General features: G+C 67.1%; 3 protein-coding genes across 3 annotated transcripts in view; all 3 read left to right on the forward strand.

Annotated features, from left to right (window-relative positions):
• The window catches only part of EMIHUDRAFT_415365 (hypothetical protein), a 5,175-nt gene extending 3,476 nt beyond the window's left edge, over positions 1–1,699 (forward strand). The window contains exons 6-10 of the mRNA XM_005782413.1: positions 34–111; positions 650–680; positions 903–1,086; positions 1,166–1,219; positions 1,317–1,699. Coding sequence (XP_005782470.1) covers positions 34–111; positions 650–680; positions 903–1,086; positions 1,166–1,219; positions 1,317–1,436 — 467 coding nt within the window. The 3' untranslated portion in view covers positions 1,437–1,699. The remainder of the gene's footprint in view (positions 1–33; positions 112–649; positions 681–902; positions 1,087–1,165; positions 1,220–1,316) is intronic.
• Positions 1,700–6,311: 4,612 nt separating this feature from the next.
• EMIHUDRAFT_46968 (hypothetical protein) lies at positions 6,312–6,641 on the forward strand (the record flags this gene model as incomplete). Its single annotated transcript, XM_005782414.1, has 1 exon — positions 6,312–6,641. A coding segment is annotated over one exon (330 nt), but the record flags the coding sequence as incomplete, so codon positions are not given.
• Positions 6,642–12,592: 5,951 nt separating this feature from the next.
• On the forward strand, positions 12,593–12,907 carry EMIHUDRAFT_309730 (ATP-dependent RNA helicase; the record flags this gene model as incomplete). Its single annotated transcript, XM_005782415.1, has 1 exon — positions 12,593–12,907. One exon carries the CDS (start codon positions 12,593–12,595, stop codon positions 12,905–12,907), a length of 315 nt encoding a protein of 104 aa, XP_005782472.1.
• Between the last annotated feature and the right edge of the window lie 1,067 nt (positions 12,908–13,974).

Consider the following 13,974-nt stretch of genomic DNA (forward strand, 5'->3'; position numbering starts at 1 on the left):
GCCTTGCCCTGCCTCACGCGTGCCTCTTGGCTCAGGCTCCGGCGGAGCCAAAGTACCGCCGGATGCGCCTCTCCAACAAGCTTGTCGCTGAGGGCCTCGTGCACGTCCCCGGCGAGATGCAGCCGAGATGCAGCCGAGATGCAGCCGAGAGGCAGCCGAGAGGCGGCCGAGAGGCAGCCGAGAGGCAGCCGAGAGGCAGCCGAGAGGCGGCCGAGAGGCGGCCGAGAGGCGGCCGAGAGGCGGCCGAGAGGCGGCCGAGAGGCGGCCGAGAGGCGGCCGAGAGGCGGCCGAGAGGCGGCCGAGAGGCGGCCGAGAGGCGGCCGAGAGGCAGCCGAGAGGCGGCCGAGAGGCGGCCGAGAGGCGGCCGAGAGGCAGCCGAGAGGCGGCCGAGAGGCAGCCGAGAGGCGGCCGAGAGGCAGCCGAGAGGCGGCCGAGAGGCGGCCGAGAGGCAGCCGAGAGGCGGCCGAGAGGCGGCCGAGAGGCGGCCGAGAGGCGGCCGAGAGGCGGCCGAGAGGCGGCCGAGAGGCAGCCGAGAGGCGGCCGAGAGGCAGCCGAGAGGCGGCCGAGAGGCAGCCGAGAGGAGGCAGCCGAGAGGCAGCTTAGAGGGTCTGCGCAGCGCCTCAGTCGCGTGTGGAGCGCCCCGCTGTAGGGGCGCGGCAGTTCCTGGTCGCGCATGGCTGGCGCGCCGTGCTCTAGATGCGGAAGCAGAGACGCGTCGCGCCCTGACACGACCGCCCTACCCAGACGGCACGCGTCCCTCGGCGGTCCTTCAGGCCGCCTTGCCGTCGTGGCCCCTGCCTTCTAGCCCCCGGGCTCGCGCGACTCGCGCGATGCGCCGAGCACACACTTGGTGCCGCGCCCACAGCCCGCACCCTCAGGGCTTGCCCGCGCTCCCGCTCCAGGCGCATCGTGGAGCGCGAGTTCCTCGAGCTGCCACCGAGCGACGACCCGGCGGCGCAGGCGGCGGCGCAGGCGGCGGCGGTGGCGGCGCTCACTCTGGCGGTCGCCCAGGCACAGGAGGAGCGGCGCCGCGCCGAGCTCGAGGCGCGGAAGCGCGAGGCAGCGGAGCGCGTCGCGAAGCAAAAGGCGGAGCGGCGAGCGGACGCGAGGCGGGTGGGGCGCGCGCGGCGTCGGGTCTCACCCTGCGTGGGCCGGCCTCTCCCAGGCGGACCGCGAGGCGATGAAGGCGGCCATGGCAAGGGACCGTGCAGAGGTTGCGGTGCGAACCTCCCCCCCTCCGTCCCGTCCCTCCCCCTCCTCCCGTCCCGTCCCGTCCCCCCCCCTCTGCCCCCTCTGAGGCCTCGCGGCGCGGGCAGGCGCGGGGGCCGGCCCAGGCTTCGGTCGCAAAGAAGCTGCCCACCGAGTCGGCGGGCAGCATGTCCTCCGCCATCTTCCAAGAGCAAGAGGAGGCGGAGGCGCGCGCCAACGCGCGGTGAGACGCGCGGCGACGGACAAGCGTTGCCGCCGGCGTGGACTCGCAGTGCCGTTTTGTGGGACTCGCAGTGCCATCGCCGTTTATGCTGTCGCGTGTGTGGGGAGCTTTGCTCCTGCTGACACACACGCATGAGCGCTCGAGAGTGGTGCGGAGAGCGGTGAGAGGTATGACGGGGCTCTGGCCAACCGGGGCCGGTGCCGGCGCGGGACCATCCGGAGACGCAAACCTCGCCACGCGGGATTTCTTTTCGAAAAAAGAGACCTGAATAAGCCCACGACTGACCCGCCGGGGCCGTGCGCCCGCACTCAAGCTCTCGACATACAAAAAAGTGCGTGCATATGTCCGCATTCGGCCAGGCAGCCCGCTCGACTGGCGGCTCAAGGGGCGGCTCTCGCGGCGGCGGCGGCGGTTCGAGCGCCTTTAGCGGCAGCGCAAGTGCGTTTGGGGGCGGCGGCAGCTCGGGCGGTGCCTTTGGTGGTGGCGGCGGCTCGAGCGCCTTTGGCGGCGGTGGTGGCTTCGGGAGTGGCGGCGGCAACAGCAGCGGCTTCCGAGGCGGGAGCAGCGCATTTGGCGGGGGAGGCGGCGGGCGGTCCTCGCAGAGTGCCTTTGGAGGCGGCCAGCGCGGCGGCGGAAACCGGTTCGACGCCCTCTCGACCGACATGGCCGCCGAGCCAACCGGTCGGAACGAGGTGCCGTGCCGGACGTTTGCGGCGACGGGCCGCTGCCGCTACGGCGACCAGTGCCGCTTCTCGCACGCCACGGGCAAGGGCGGCGGCGGCGGCGGCGGCGGCAGCGGCGGCGGCAGCTTCGGCGGCGGTGCCGCAACCTCGTCAGTGCCGTGCCGGACGTTCGCGGCGACGGGCCGCTGCCGCTACGGCGACCAGTGCCGCTTCTCGCATGGGCCGCCGGCCGGCGGCGGGCAGGCACGCGCGCCGCCGGGCGCGGGGTTTGGCGGTGGCGGCAGCAGCTTTGGCGGCGGCGGCTTTGGCGGCGGCGGCGGCGGCGGGGCAGCCCCGGCGGGCAGCTTTAGCTTTGCGCAGCGGCAGCAACGCGCGCCCACCGGCACCGGCTGGGGCGGCGGCGGCGGCGGCGGCGGCATGGGCGGGGGCGGGTGGGGGGCGACCCCCGTGCGCGGTGGTGGCGGCGGCGGCCCCCCCTCGCGGGGCCCGCCCGGCGGCGCCGCGGCGACGCCCACGTCGGTGGCGCCCGCGCCCGCGGCGCCGGCCGTCGCCGCGCCGTCGGACGATGCAACGACGCTGGTGGACGGCGCGAGCGTGAGCGACGAGCAGCTGGCGGGCTGGAGCCTCACGCGCCCGCTCTTCGACGCCTTCAACGCCGCGCGCTTTCGGCCGGGCGGCATCCCCGAGATGGAGCCGCCCCCGCTGGTCGCGTGACGGCGACCGCCGCCACCGTTGCGAGGCGACGGCCACAACGGATAATCGGATGAAGCTTCATGCGCGGCGGCGAGGCGGCCGGCGGGTGGGAGGGCGGAGGGAGGCATGTGTAGCGACGCGCGGTAGTTGGCGACGGGGCGGAGTCGCCGCTGTCCCGACGCAGCTTCAAACTTCATTCAGAGCAGAGAGTGGCAGAGGGCTTTGGCAGTCCGATTGCACCCGACCACCCGGCGACCGAGCATCCGAGCAGCACAGGGTTCAGCCAACAGCGAACAGGTACAGCCTCTTTCTTGTGTGTCCCATGCGAGAGTATCAGTAACCAGCCTCCGGCGGCCCCCCCCCGCTACCAAGCTGCCATCCAAATACCCGAGTACAAAGCGCCTCTCCGAGAGCGCTGCGCTAGAGGGTGCCCACAGGGGTCAGGGCCCAAAAAAAGAAAGAAATGGTGGCGAACCGTCCGAGATGGAACCGATCGCAGCACTTCGATCTTCGTGAAATAAATAAAAACGGTCAAACTCTGAGACGAGATGGGATTTAGGGACATGTGTCCCCGCCCTGCACGATCTTGGTGTGAGGGATCTTCAATCCGATCTTCGTGATCGTGTTCGAGAGTCGAGATATTGAGTTTGCGAGATCGTTGTGACTAGGAGGGAGGAACGCTGGGGATTCTCAAAGGTATACCCTTGGAATGGCCGGATCCAGCCTTGAAAAGTACGAGATCGCGCGCGTTTTCGCGCACAGCACCGCCTGTTCTCCGCGGCTGAGTTGACGAGACGCGGTGCCGTGTGCCGTGTGCCAAATATGGCCACATAGTACAGCCCTTGAGGAGGAGGAAGAGGCTGGCTGGCAGTGCTGTATGCCGCCGGGGGGCAGTTTTGGGGGGTGCTGTCCCCATCCCAGGGGGCTGCAGAAGGCGTCCGCAACCGGGACAACCCGCCCCCCCCGCCGAGGCCGGTCGAAGCCCACTTGAGTGCAGCCATGAGCAGTCCTCTTGGTGCTCCTGGCGGCCGTTCAAAGCTCGGGCGCGCGCCGATGGGGGGGAGGGGGGGGTCTTGCTTGCTCCACACCGAGCGCCGTCGGTCCGGACCGGCGTGCTCAATGAGGGTAGGCCTGCACAAGGTCTGGGCCGCGGGGGCCGCTCGGCGCCAAGTGCAGTGTCACGCTCGCACGCGAAGGGGACACAATGGGAAATCCTCGTTTCCTATTCACTCGGTCCCCCAACGGAAGAGGCCTCGCTCCTATTGAACATCCAACATCATCCCTTTTTCAATGTATGTGGCTCTTTTTGAGTCGGAAAGCTATTTTCTTTTGGTTCCTGTGGGCGGGCACCCTAGCTGCGCAGACGGTCTACTAATCATAGAGGCTCAAGTGACAAGTCCACGCAGTTTATGACGGCGCAAGATGTAAGAGAGATTTGTGTTTGTTAGATGTAGAGAGAGAGAGGTCTCTCTTCTAGATGTAAAGGGTGGCGAAGATAAAAAGAAAGAAAAAACACACAAACGGCGAAGGTGTAAAGCCTGAAGCACTTGTGGAGCACTTGGAGTGCAGTCGGTAACCTCACATCCAGGGCCGGGGAGCTGAGGAGCGCACCCAGCGGGCCGGATGATCTGTGGGAAAACGATTTTCTTCTTTGCAGCAGGAGGCCGCCGAGGCGGAGGAGGCGAGGCGGGCTCGCGTGAAGCAGGAACGCGCCGCAGCAGAACAGGAGCAGCAGCGGCGGGCGGCGGCGGGCCTGCCGGCGACGGAGGGTGGCGGAGCCGGCCGCAGCGCGAAGGCGGGGCCTGACCACGACGCTCACCTCCTCGCCGTCGTCCTCAGCCTCGCCAACTCCGGCTACCTCTCAAAGGCCTGCGCGCGCTTCTCCACCAACCCGATCGCCGACACGGGCCTCTTCGACGACGGACACGCAGACGGCACGCTCTCCGAAGAACAGGCGCTGGCGCGCAACACGCTCCGCTCCCTCCATCCTCAACGAGACGGGCCGCCGCCTCCCAGCACCTTCGAGCCGGTACCTGAGCCCCTCGGCGGCGTGAGGCGCTACGCGACCAACTCCGCCGAGTACAGGAAGGCCTTCTGGGAGGTCTTCCACTCCGTCCCCAAGGCGCGCGCCATGTCCGTGGACGGCGTCAGCTACGAGGAGCTCGAGTTCCTGCACTACTCGGGCCCGGACGTGAGGGAGATCCTGTTCGACATCGTGGCCTCAACCAGGGCAGGGTGCACGACAGCGCCGCCGCGCTCTGGGGCGACCTCCAGCTGCTCGGGATCGAGAAGCGAGACGACATGGGCAACGTCACCGGCACCCGCCCCATCGGCATCCCTGCAGCCATCCGCCGCCTCGCCAACCGGGTCCTCATGAAACACCGCAGCTCTGACATGTGCGACCTGTTTACCGGCCGCACCGCCGACTCGCGCCGCCTCATTGTCGACGACATGCGCGAAATCTGCCGCCGCCCGCTCGCGGAAGGCGGCCTGGGCATGTCGGAGGCGGAGGCGGAGGCGCGCGTCAAGGACTGCAACATCCCTCTGCAGGTTGGCGTGGGCCTCGCAGGCGGCGCCGAGGTCGCCGTGCAGCTTCTGTCAGAGCGGCGCAACCCGGGCCACGCCGTCGCCTCGGACGACAAGAAGAACGGCTTCAACTCCATCTCACGAGAGGCCATCTTTGCTGGCCTGCGTCGCTGGTACCCCGAGCTCATCCCCACGGTGGCGCTGTGGTACAAGGTCCCGCGCCGCCTCTTCCTCTTCAACGAGGAGGCGCGGGACGGCGAAGGCAATGTCTTCATGTCGGCCGAGGGATGCGCGCAGGGGGACCCGCTCGGACCGTTCTTCTTCGCCATCGGCTACCACTGGACGCTCCTCGAGATGCAAGTGCGCAACCCGTCCGCCCTCATTTTAGCCTACCCTCGGCAGGTGCTCGACGCGCACGATGAGCAGGACGACGCGGAGGGTGGGCGCCGGGATTGGGAGGAGGACCCGCTTGGGTTTGACCCCCCGAGTTCATTTTGTATGATATAGCGAAAGCAGGGCCATACATCACGCCCTCAAAGTTCTGAAGTTCGGTCACTAATTTTAAAACAAATGGGCGGTCGCAATCAAGGTCAATCCAACGACACGCTCTCACTCGGCGGCTCCCTTCCCTTCTTTAATATTTTTTCATGCAGGCCTCTGGTGAGTCCTCGGCCTCGACCGCACCTGCAGATTCCCGCGCTGGTGCAAAGCACGCGCTCTCCGGCGGCTGCGCGGCGACGCGAGCTCAACTTTCACAATCGCCCGCCATGACGCTGGCAAACTCGCTCGTTCTTACGCTTCTGGCGGCGGTTTGCTCTTCCTCGGCGCGCCTCGCCCCGCTCGCGCTCCTCCTGCTGGCGGATCGCTGCGACGCCGCAGGCACGATCTGCGACAACAGCGTGCCATGCTATGGCAACTGCCCTACCTTCGTGTATGGCACGTCGCTGTGCGACGGCACCTTCTATGGCGGGGCCACCTCGGTGAATCTGGCCGACCAAGGGCTGTCGGGGACGATCCCTCCGCAGCTGGGCGGCATCTCGCAGCTGAAGATGCTTTACCTGGAATTCAACTCCATCTCGGGCACCATCCCTTCGGAGATGAGCAAGCTCTCGCAGCTGCAGCTTCTTTACCTGTACAACACCTCCATCTCGGGCACCATCCCTCCGGATACGAGCAAGCTCTCGAAGTTGGAGCATCTTAGTCTGCACAGCAACTCCATCTCCGGCACCATCCCTTCCGAGATGGGCAAGCTCTCGCTGCTGAGATATCTTCACCTGGAAGACAATGACATCTCCGGCACTGTGCCGTCGCAGCTCAACGACCTGCGGCTGGACCCCCGAGAGGAGAGGCAGAGCTGCGAGCTGGGCGGCACCAACCACTTTGCCTGCCCCCTGCCCGCCCTTCCCAATGTCTGCACCTCGGGTTCCTTTCCTCCTGAGTGCAACTACCCGCCTCCCTCGCCGCCCCCTCCATCGCCGCCTCAATCGCCGCCACCACCCTCACCGCCGCCGCCCTCCCCGCCCCCTCCATCGCCGCCCCCGCCAAGCCCGCCCCCGCCCTCGCCACCCCCGCCCTCGCCGCCCCCTCCATCGCCGCCCCCGCCGTCTCCACCGCCATCACCGCCGTCGGCGCCACCGCAACCTCCCTCGCCGCCGTCCCAACCTCCCCCGCCGGGCCCGGGAGGCCAAGAGACCAGCGGGGCCGACACCCTTGCGATCGCGGTGGGGTCGAGTGCTGGGGCCATCGTCCTCGTCGCCGCGATCGGCTGCAGCTGCGCGCTCGTATACCGACGGCAGACGAGGAAGAGGCGGAGCAGGGCGCGCGAGGAGCGCGTCACGGTCCGAGTGGAGCCATACCAGGAGGTGGAGCTCGCGCAGGTGGAGCCACGCCAAGAGGCCGGTGGCGACAAATAGGGTTTGTGGAGCGTCCAGACATGTCCAGAAGGTCCAGAAGAGAAGATGTCCAGAAGGTGTCCAGAAGATGTCCAGAAGATGTCCAGAAGGTTGGAAGAGAATGTCCGGAACGTGTCTAGAGAGTCCTCTGCAGGTGCGCTATGATGTAACATACTTGACCCCCCCCCTTGGCGCCTTGTGATTTTCCTGCGCCATCGGCTACCACTGGACGCTCCTCGAGATGCAAGTGCGCAACCCGTCCGCCCTCATTTTAGCCGTTGATGACACCTACGTCGCGGACGCGCCGAGGCCCGCGCTCGAGGCGATGCTCGAAGGCGACGCCCTTGCTCAGAAGTGGAGCGGGGTGGAGAGCAACGTCAGCAAGCGTCAGATCTGGGCTCCCGACCCCGCGTCGCTCGAGGCGGTGCGCGACTACCCGAGCGTGAGGGGCACGCCGGCGGCGCCTCCCGACGGCAAGTACGCGGGCGGCACCCTGCGAGGCATCCGCGTGCTCGGGGCGTACCTCGGCGATGACGAATGGCGGAAGACGGAGCTCGTGGTGAGAGTCGAGAGGGCGCTCAAGCCGCTCGAGGGCATCCTCAAGCTGCGCGACACGAAGGACGAGATCCACACGGCGCAGCAGGTGATGCAGGTCCTGCTGCGCTTCTGCAGCAACACGACGCTCACCTTCTTCCTTCGCGCCATGCCGCCGTCGGTCACCCTCCCCGCCGCCGAGAGGCACGACGAGCTGATTGACACGGCGCTATACAAGCTCGTCGGCGGGGCGCGGGTCGGCGCCGCCGGCACACGCTGGGAGCGCGCGCGCAAGCAGGCGCGCCTGCCCGTCAAGATGGGCGGCATGGGCCTCACCAGCGCCGTCGACATTCGCGAGCCGGCGTGGATTGGCACGTGGGCGCTCGTCGCTGGGCCCATGCGCCAGCTGCATGCTCCTTTCCGCGACCTTGACGTGAGCAAGGCGCCGGGCTCCGATTTCGACGAGCTGCGGGCGGCGCATGACAGGCTCAAGAAGGAGCACGGCGAGATCACGGCGACGTGGAAGGAGTGGGACGACAAGACGGAGGCGGAGTACTTTGACCTGGTCGGTGGCACGACGGGCAGGCCCGGAAGTCGAGGTGGAGCCGTGGGACGAGCCCGACGAGGGCGAGAAGCTGTGCGCCTCCGCGCGGCCGCCGGAGCCGGCTACGAGGGTGGCGCTCTCGCGCTTCCGGCCGCATACTCTCGTCGAGGCCAAGGAGCTGCTGCCCCTCGCCGAGTTCACGTCCAAGCACGAGTTCCTACACCAGGCGCAGCGGCGCTTCACGACGGTGGTCCACAACAGGAACTGGCGCGACCTCGCCGTGGAGCTCGCCAAGGAGGGCTCCGCGGGATCGCGGTCTGCTCCTCGCGGCAAGAAGGGCAAGGCGCAGGCCAAGGGCAGGGAGCGGGCGAGGCATGCAGCTTGGCGGGAGGCAGTCCGCTTCGTGGCGGTGAGCCAGGATGGCGCCGGCGCCTTCCTCAACGCCATCCCAATTCGGGATGACATGCGAATGGAGACTTGGGCGATGCGTCTTTCGGTGCAGCGCCGCCTGGGTCTCCCCCCCTCGACGTGGCCTGCCAGGCCGCGGCGGCGGGCAAGAAGACTCGGAATGGGAAGACCCACGACGAGTATGGCGACGCTGCTGTCAACGTACCGCAGCAGGGCCACAACACCAGACACAAGTACACGCTTCGACGCCTCATCCTCGCCCTACGCGCCGCGTGGGGCACCGCTGTGCGAATGGAGCCGAAAGCCCACCTCGGTCAGAGTTACAACAAACAACCCGACGTGGACGCGGACAACATTGGCAAGGACGGCACGCACTATTGCGGAGACGTCAAGGTCGTCTGTTCCCTCAGCAGCAGCGGGGACAGAGCGGGGAGCACGGTCGGAAGGGCGCTTTTGTCGCTTTCGGCAACACTGAATCATTCTACCGGAACATGGTCATGGGGCATGGGCCCTACTGCGAGGAGGGAGAGGGAGGTGGGGGGCAGGGGGAGGGGGGGGGAGAGGAGGAGGGGGGGGGGAGGGGGAGGGGTACGGGGGGGGCGGCATGGAGGGGGAGAGGAAGAGCAAGGGCGAGAGAGGGCAAGGGACTGGGCGCTGGCATACCAGGGGGGGCAGGGTGGTGGGCGGCGACCGCCGCATACCGTCCTACGGCGGGGATTATCGCTACGCCAGGGAAGACAAGGGCGTCGAAGTGCAGCTGCTGCTGTTCGAACCGTTCGGCGGGTTCGGAAAGGGGGTCCGTGAGATCCTCCGGAGGGCGGCGGACGTGCTACAGAACAAGCTGACGCGGGCCCAGTACCTCGATGAGGTGACTTGGACCACCAAGAGCTGGCTGGGGCTGCAGAAGCAGCGCATCTCAGTCGTTCTTCACACGGCCATCGCAGAGCAGGTCGTGAATGAGCTTGCCTGTGGCGGGGGTGGGCGGGTGCACGGAGCTAAGTGCCTCGCCACCCTCGCAGGAGTCGCTTAGGCGGCTCCCGTGGTGTACCTGTGTTAGTGCCAGTGCGCGCCAGTCCCGTGCCCAGTGTTGTGCGAGGGAGCGTTGTAAAATTCTTCTTTGCTCCTCCACCGCGCTCTTGGGAGGGACAAATATCTAGATACCCACGCTCCTGCACGGACATGGCACGCATCGTGCTCAGCCTCCTCGCCCTCCAGCCCTCTGTCGGCGGCCTGCAGTCTCCGCGGCGCCCGATCGCCAGCACGTGTGCCAGACCATCTGTCTCACCCGCCGCCGCTGCTGCCTCTGGCCCCTCGTTCAGCGAGCTGCCGCTGCCCGAATGGCTCGTGGATCGGACCGAGGCGCTCGGCTACACGCATGCCACCCCCGTGCAGGCTACCGCCATCGGCCCGCTCATCGATCGGCGCGACGCCGTCGTGCTCGCTCAGACGGGCTCAGGCAAGACGCTCGCGTACATGCTGCCGCTGCTCGCCTCTCTGCGGCCGAGCGCATCGGTGCAGGCGCTCGTGCTCGCCCCCTCGCGCGAGCTAGCCGCCCAGGTCGCGATTCGCCCTCTCCAACCTCCTCCAACCTTCGGAGCGCTCTCCGAACCTTCGCGGAGCTCTCCTGCAGGTGGCGCGGGTCGCACGGAGGCTGGCGGCAGGCAGCCCGGACCGGCCGCTGGTGATGGCCCTGCTCGACGGGTCGGCGGCGCGGCGGCAGCGCGTGTGGATCCGGGCGCAGCCGCCGCAGGTGGTCGGCCCACTTCAAGCAGAGTCCAATCCCGTCCAGCTTCAGCTTGAATTCCACCGCCGCAGGTGATCGTCGGCAACATGCAGCAGGTGGACGCCCTCCTCTCCTGCGGGCGGCTGCAGCTCGGCTCGCAGCCCCTAGCTGCGGAGGAGCGACCCGTGTCCCGAGAGACTCGCACTCGGGCGCACACGTATTCCACTCCATTGCACTCCATCCCGCTGTCTCCCCGTGTTCTCCAGCTGTGTTCCGCAGCCCGCGTGTGTCGTCAACGCGATGCTCCGATTTCGCCGGCTCCCCTTCTCGTCCGTGCTACCCCCCGCGACGAGGGGAAGTCTCGGGGGAGCGCACCATGGCAAATGAGAAAGGCGGGCGGGCGGGCGGGCGGGGGAGGGTGTGGGACGTCATGCGGATTGGTCCAATCCGCACCTCTGATGTCCTCTCCGAGGAAGGCTCGATGGTCCTCATATCTCCCCGCATCTCCCCACATCTCCCCACATCTCCCCACATCTCCCCGCATCTCCCAACCTCTCCCCACATCTCCCCACATCTCTCCCGGCGCAGGCTCGCTGCGCACGCTGGTTGTGGACGAAGTCGACGCGGCGCTGAGTGCGCCGGAGACGCGCGCAGCGCTCGAGCGCGTGCTCGCGGCGCGCTGTGGGCCCGAGCCTCGGCAGACCGTCTTCGTCTCCGCGTCGCTGCCGCAGCGGAACCACTTTGTCAAGCAGGCGGGCCGAGACCTCACTCTTCATAGTGTGACTGTTCTCGTTGCTGCTGCCGCCGCTGCTGCTGCTGCTGTTGGTGTAGTCGCAGCCTCCTTGTCGAGCAGGCGGTGGCGCAGCGCTGGTGCGGCACCGAGCCGATGCTCATCCACTCGCAGCCGGAGCAGCCGGTGAGCGTAGTGCCCATATCTCCCCATATCTCCCCATACCTCGCAGCCGGAGCAGCCGGTGAGCGTGCCCATATCTCCCCACATCTCCCCATATCTCCCCATACCTCGCAGCCGGAGCAGCCGGTGAGCGTGCCCATATCTCCCCACATCTCCCCATATCTCCCCATACCTCGCAGCCGGAGCAGCCGGTGAGCGTGCCCATATCTCCCCACATCTCCCCATATCTCCCCATACCTCGCAGCCGGAGCAGCCGGTGAGCGTGCCCATATCTCCCCATATCTCCCCATATCTCCCCATACCTCGCAGCCGGAGCAGCCGGTGAGAGAGCGGCTGCGGCATCCCCTCACCCTCACCCCTCACCCTCACCCCTCACCCTCACCCTGCCCCTCACCCCTACCCTCACCCCCTCACCCTCACTCTCCCCCCCCCCCCTCCCCCTTCCCCCTTCCCCCTTCCCCCTTCCCCCTTCCCCTTCCCCCCCCTCCCCCCAGGTGCCGGAACAGCTGCGCCATCTGGTGGCGGTCTGCGAGACGCCTCGTCGAGTCGCGGCTCTCCGCGTCTTGCTGAGGAGCGACATCACTGCACTGTAGTGAAGTCCCCGCACTGTGCTGTCTAGACTACACAACAAGACTACACCATTCTATACCACACTACACTGCACACTGCTCCGCACCGTACTCTCTCACTGTACTATTGCTGCAAGGCGCGACGACCACTACCGCACCACCCACGGGACCGAACCCACACTGGGTTCGAGACTCTGGAGGTATGGGACTAGGCGCGACGACCCGTCTCTGCGCGCCGCCATCGTGTTTGTGAAGGCGGGCCGCCCTCTCGAGCGGATCGCCGAGGCATCTGTGCTGCCGTCGCCTGGCACCCGAGGAGGCACCCGCCAATCCCCCCGGCGTGCCCGAGATCGCAGGCGGTCGGCGGCGTGCTGCAGCCGGAGCCGCCAGAGATCCTCTCCGACGAGTCGACGCTCCGCCAGCGCGCACGCGCCGTCGCGTCCCTCCGCGACGGCTCGTAGCGCCTAGTTGAGTACAGATCGATCTCCACATATCTCCCCATATCTCCCCACGGCTCGTAGCGCCTAGTTGAGTACAGATCGATGTGCTCTGACTCGCGCACTCGGCAGCACACCCCACAGATTGAGAGGACACGCGCACTCGGCTGTCCTCGCCGCTGTACTCCGATGCACCATGCGGTGTCCGTCTAGTGCTCGAGCCGTCCGCAGTCTCTCGATGCCCCGAATGCAACGGCACGGCGCCGTCTCCCCGCCCCGACCTTGGCGTCTTCACACCGCAGGCTCGCGCCGCCTCCTCCTCTCGACGCCGCTCGGCGCGCGCGGACTCGACATCCCAGAGTGCTCCCACGTCTACCTGTTCGACCTGCCGAGCAGCGCAGAGGACTACCTCCACGCCGCCGGCCGCTCGGGCCGTATCGGCAACTCGGGCACCGCGACAGTGCTGTGCGCCGAGAAGGAGCTCTTCCGCTTGCGCCGCATCGGCAACGCTCTCGGGATCGACTTCGAGGATGCCGCGCCGCCTCGCACCTAGATCGATCTAGGGCGAGGCCACGGCAGCCGGCAGGATCCTCTTTGTCTTTTGGTGCGGCACCCCATAGCCATACACGGCACGCGATCGCGAACCGCTCGCTCGTGAACGTGACGCAGGACGTGGATCCCAACGTCCCAATTCCCAAGCCCAAGTAGCAAGTTTTGGAAGTTTGAGAAAACTATCAGTTTGTCCACTGTGTCCTCTCTGGTCGTCTCTCGTCTGTCGGAGCTCACTCCTCACATCTCACAACAACGCAATCGCAGAATCATCTTACAAAAAACACAAACACCCTCGCACAGAAGATAGGGCCTCGGCACCCGCCGGCGTCGGTGTCTCGAGTCGAGTGTCGCCCTGACGCACAACGCGCACCGCGCATGTGTCGGGCATCGCATGTGTCGGAGCATGTGTGTCGGAGGGTGGGTAGGGGGTTGGATTGGCGCGGTGGGTCGGCGAGCAGAGAAGAGGGGGTAGAGCCGATGTGAGGAGAGTCCAGACACTCAGCGCCGCCCGCCGCGGCGATTGTCGTCCGCGCGGTCGCCCGTCTGGAAGAGGGCGTTGATCTGGTCGACGGTCGCCTTTGTCCCGTCGGCATCGTCCGAGCGGAGGTAGGTCATCGGCGCGTGCAGCAGCTTGTTGATGATGCCCTTGGTGAGCACCTCGACCGCCTGCCGCTGCTTCGGGTCGAGCGACTTGAGCTTCTTGGTCGCCTGACGGGCCACCAGGGGGGGGGGGGGGGGGGGTTTAAAAGGGGAGGGGGCGGGGGTTTTAACCGGGGGGGGGGGGGGGCCCCCGGCCCCAAAAAGGGCCCTTTTGAGGTGGGGGGGGCCTTTTTTAATTAACTTTCGCGGCCCCTTTTAAAATTTCCCCCCCTTCTGAAAAAAGGGGGGCCAAACTAAAAAAACCCCCCCCTTGGGAAAAAAAACCCCCATTTTGTGGGGAAACATCCCTCCCCCCTGAGAAATTTTTTTTGGGGGGACCTCTGTTTTTTTCCCCACCCCTTTTTGGGGGCCGCCCAAATTTTCCGGGGACCCGGCCAAAAATTTTTGCCCCCCCCAAAAAACTTTTGG

Source organism: Emiliania huxleyi, assembly GCF_000372725.1.
Source record: "Emiliania huxleyi CCMP1516 chromosome Unknown EMIHUscaffold_19, whole genome shotgun sequence".
NCBI classification, from domain to species: Eukaryota; Haptophyta; order Isochrysidales; family Noelaerhabdaceae; genus Emiliania; species Emiliania huxleyi.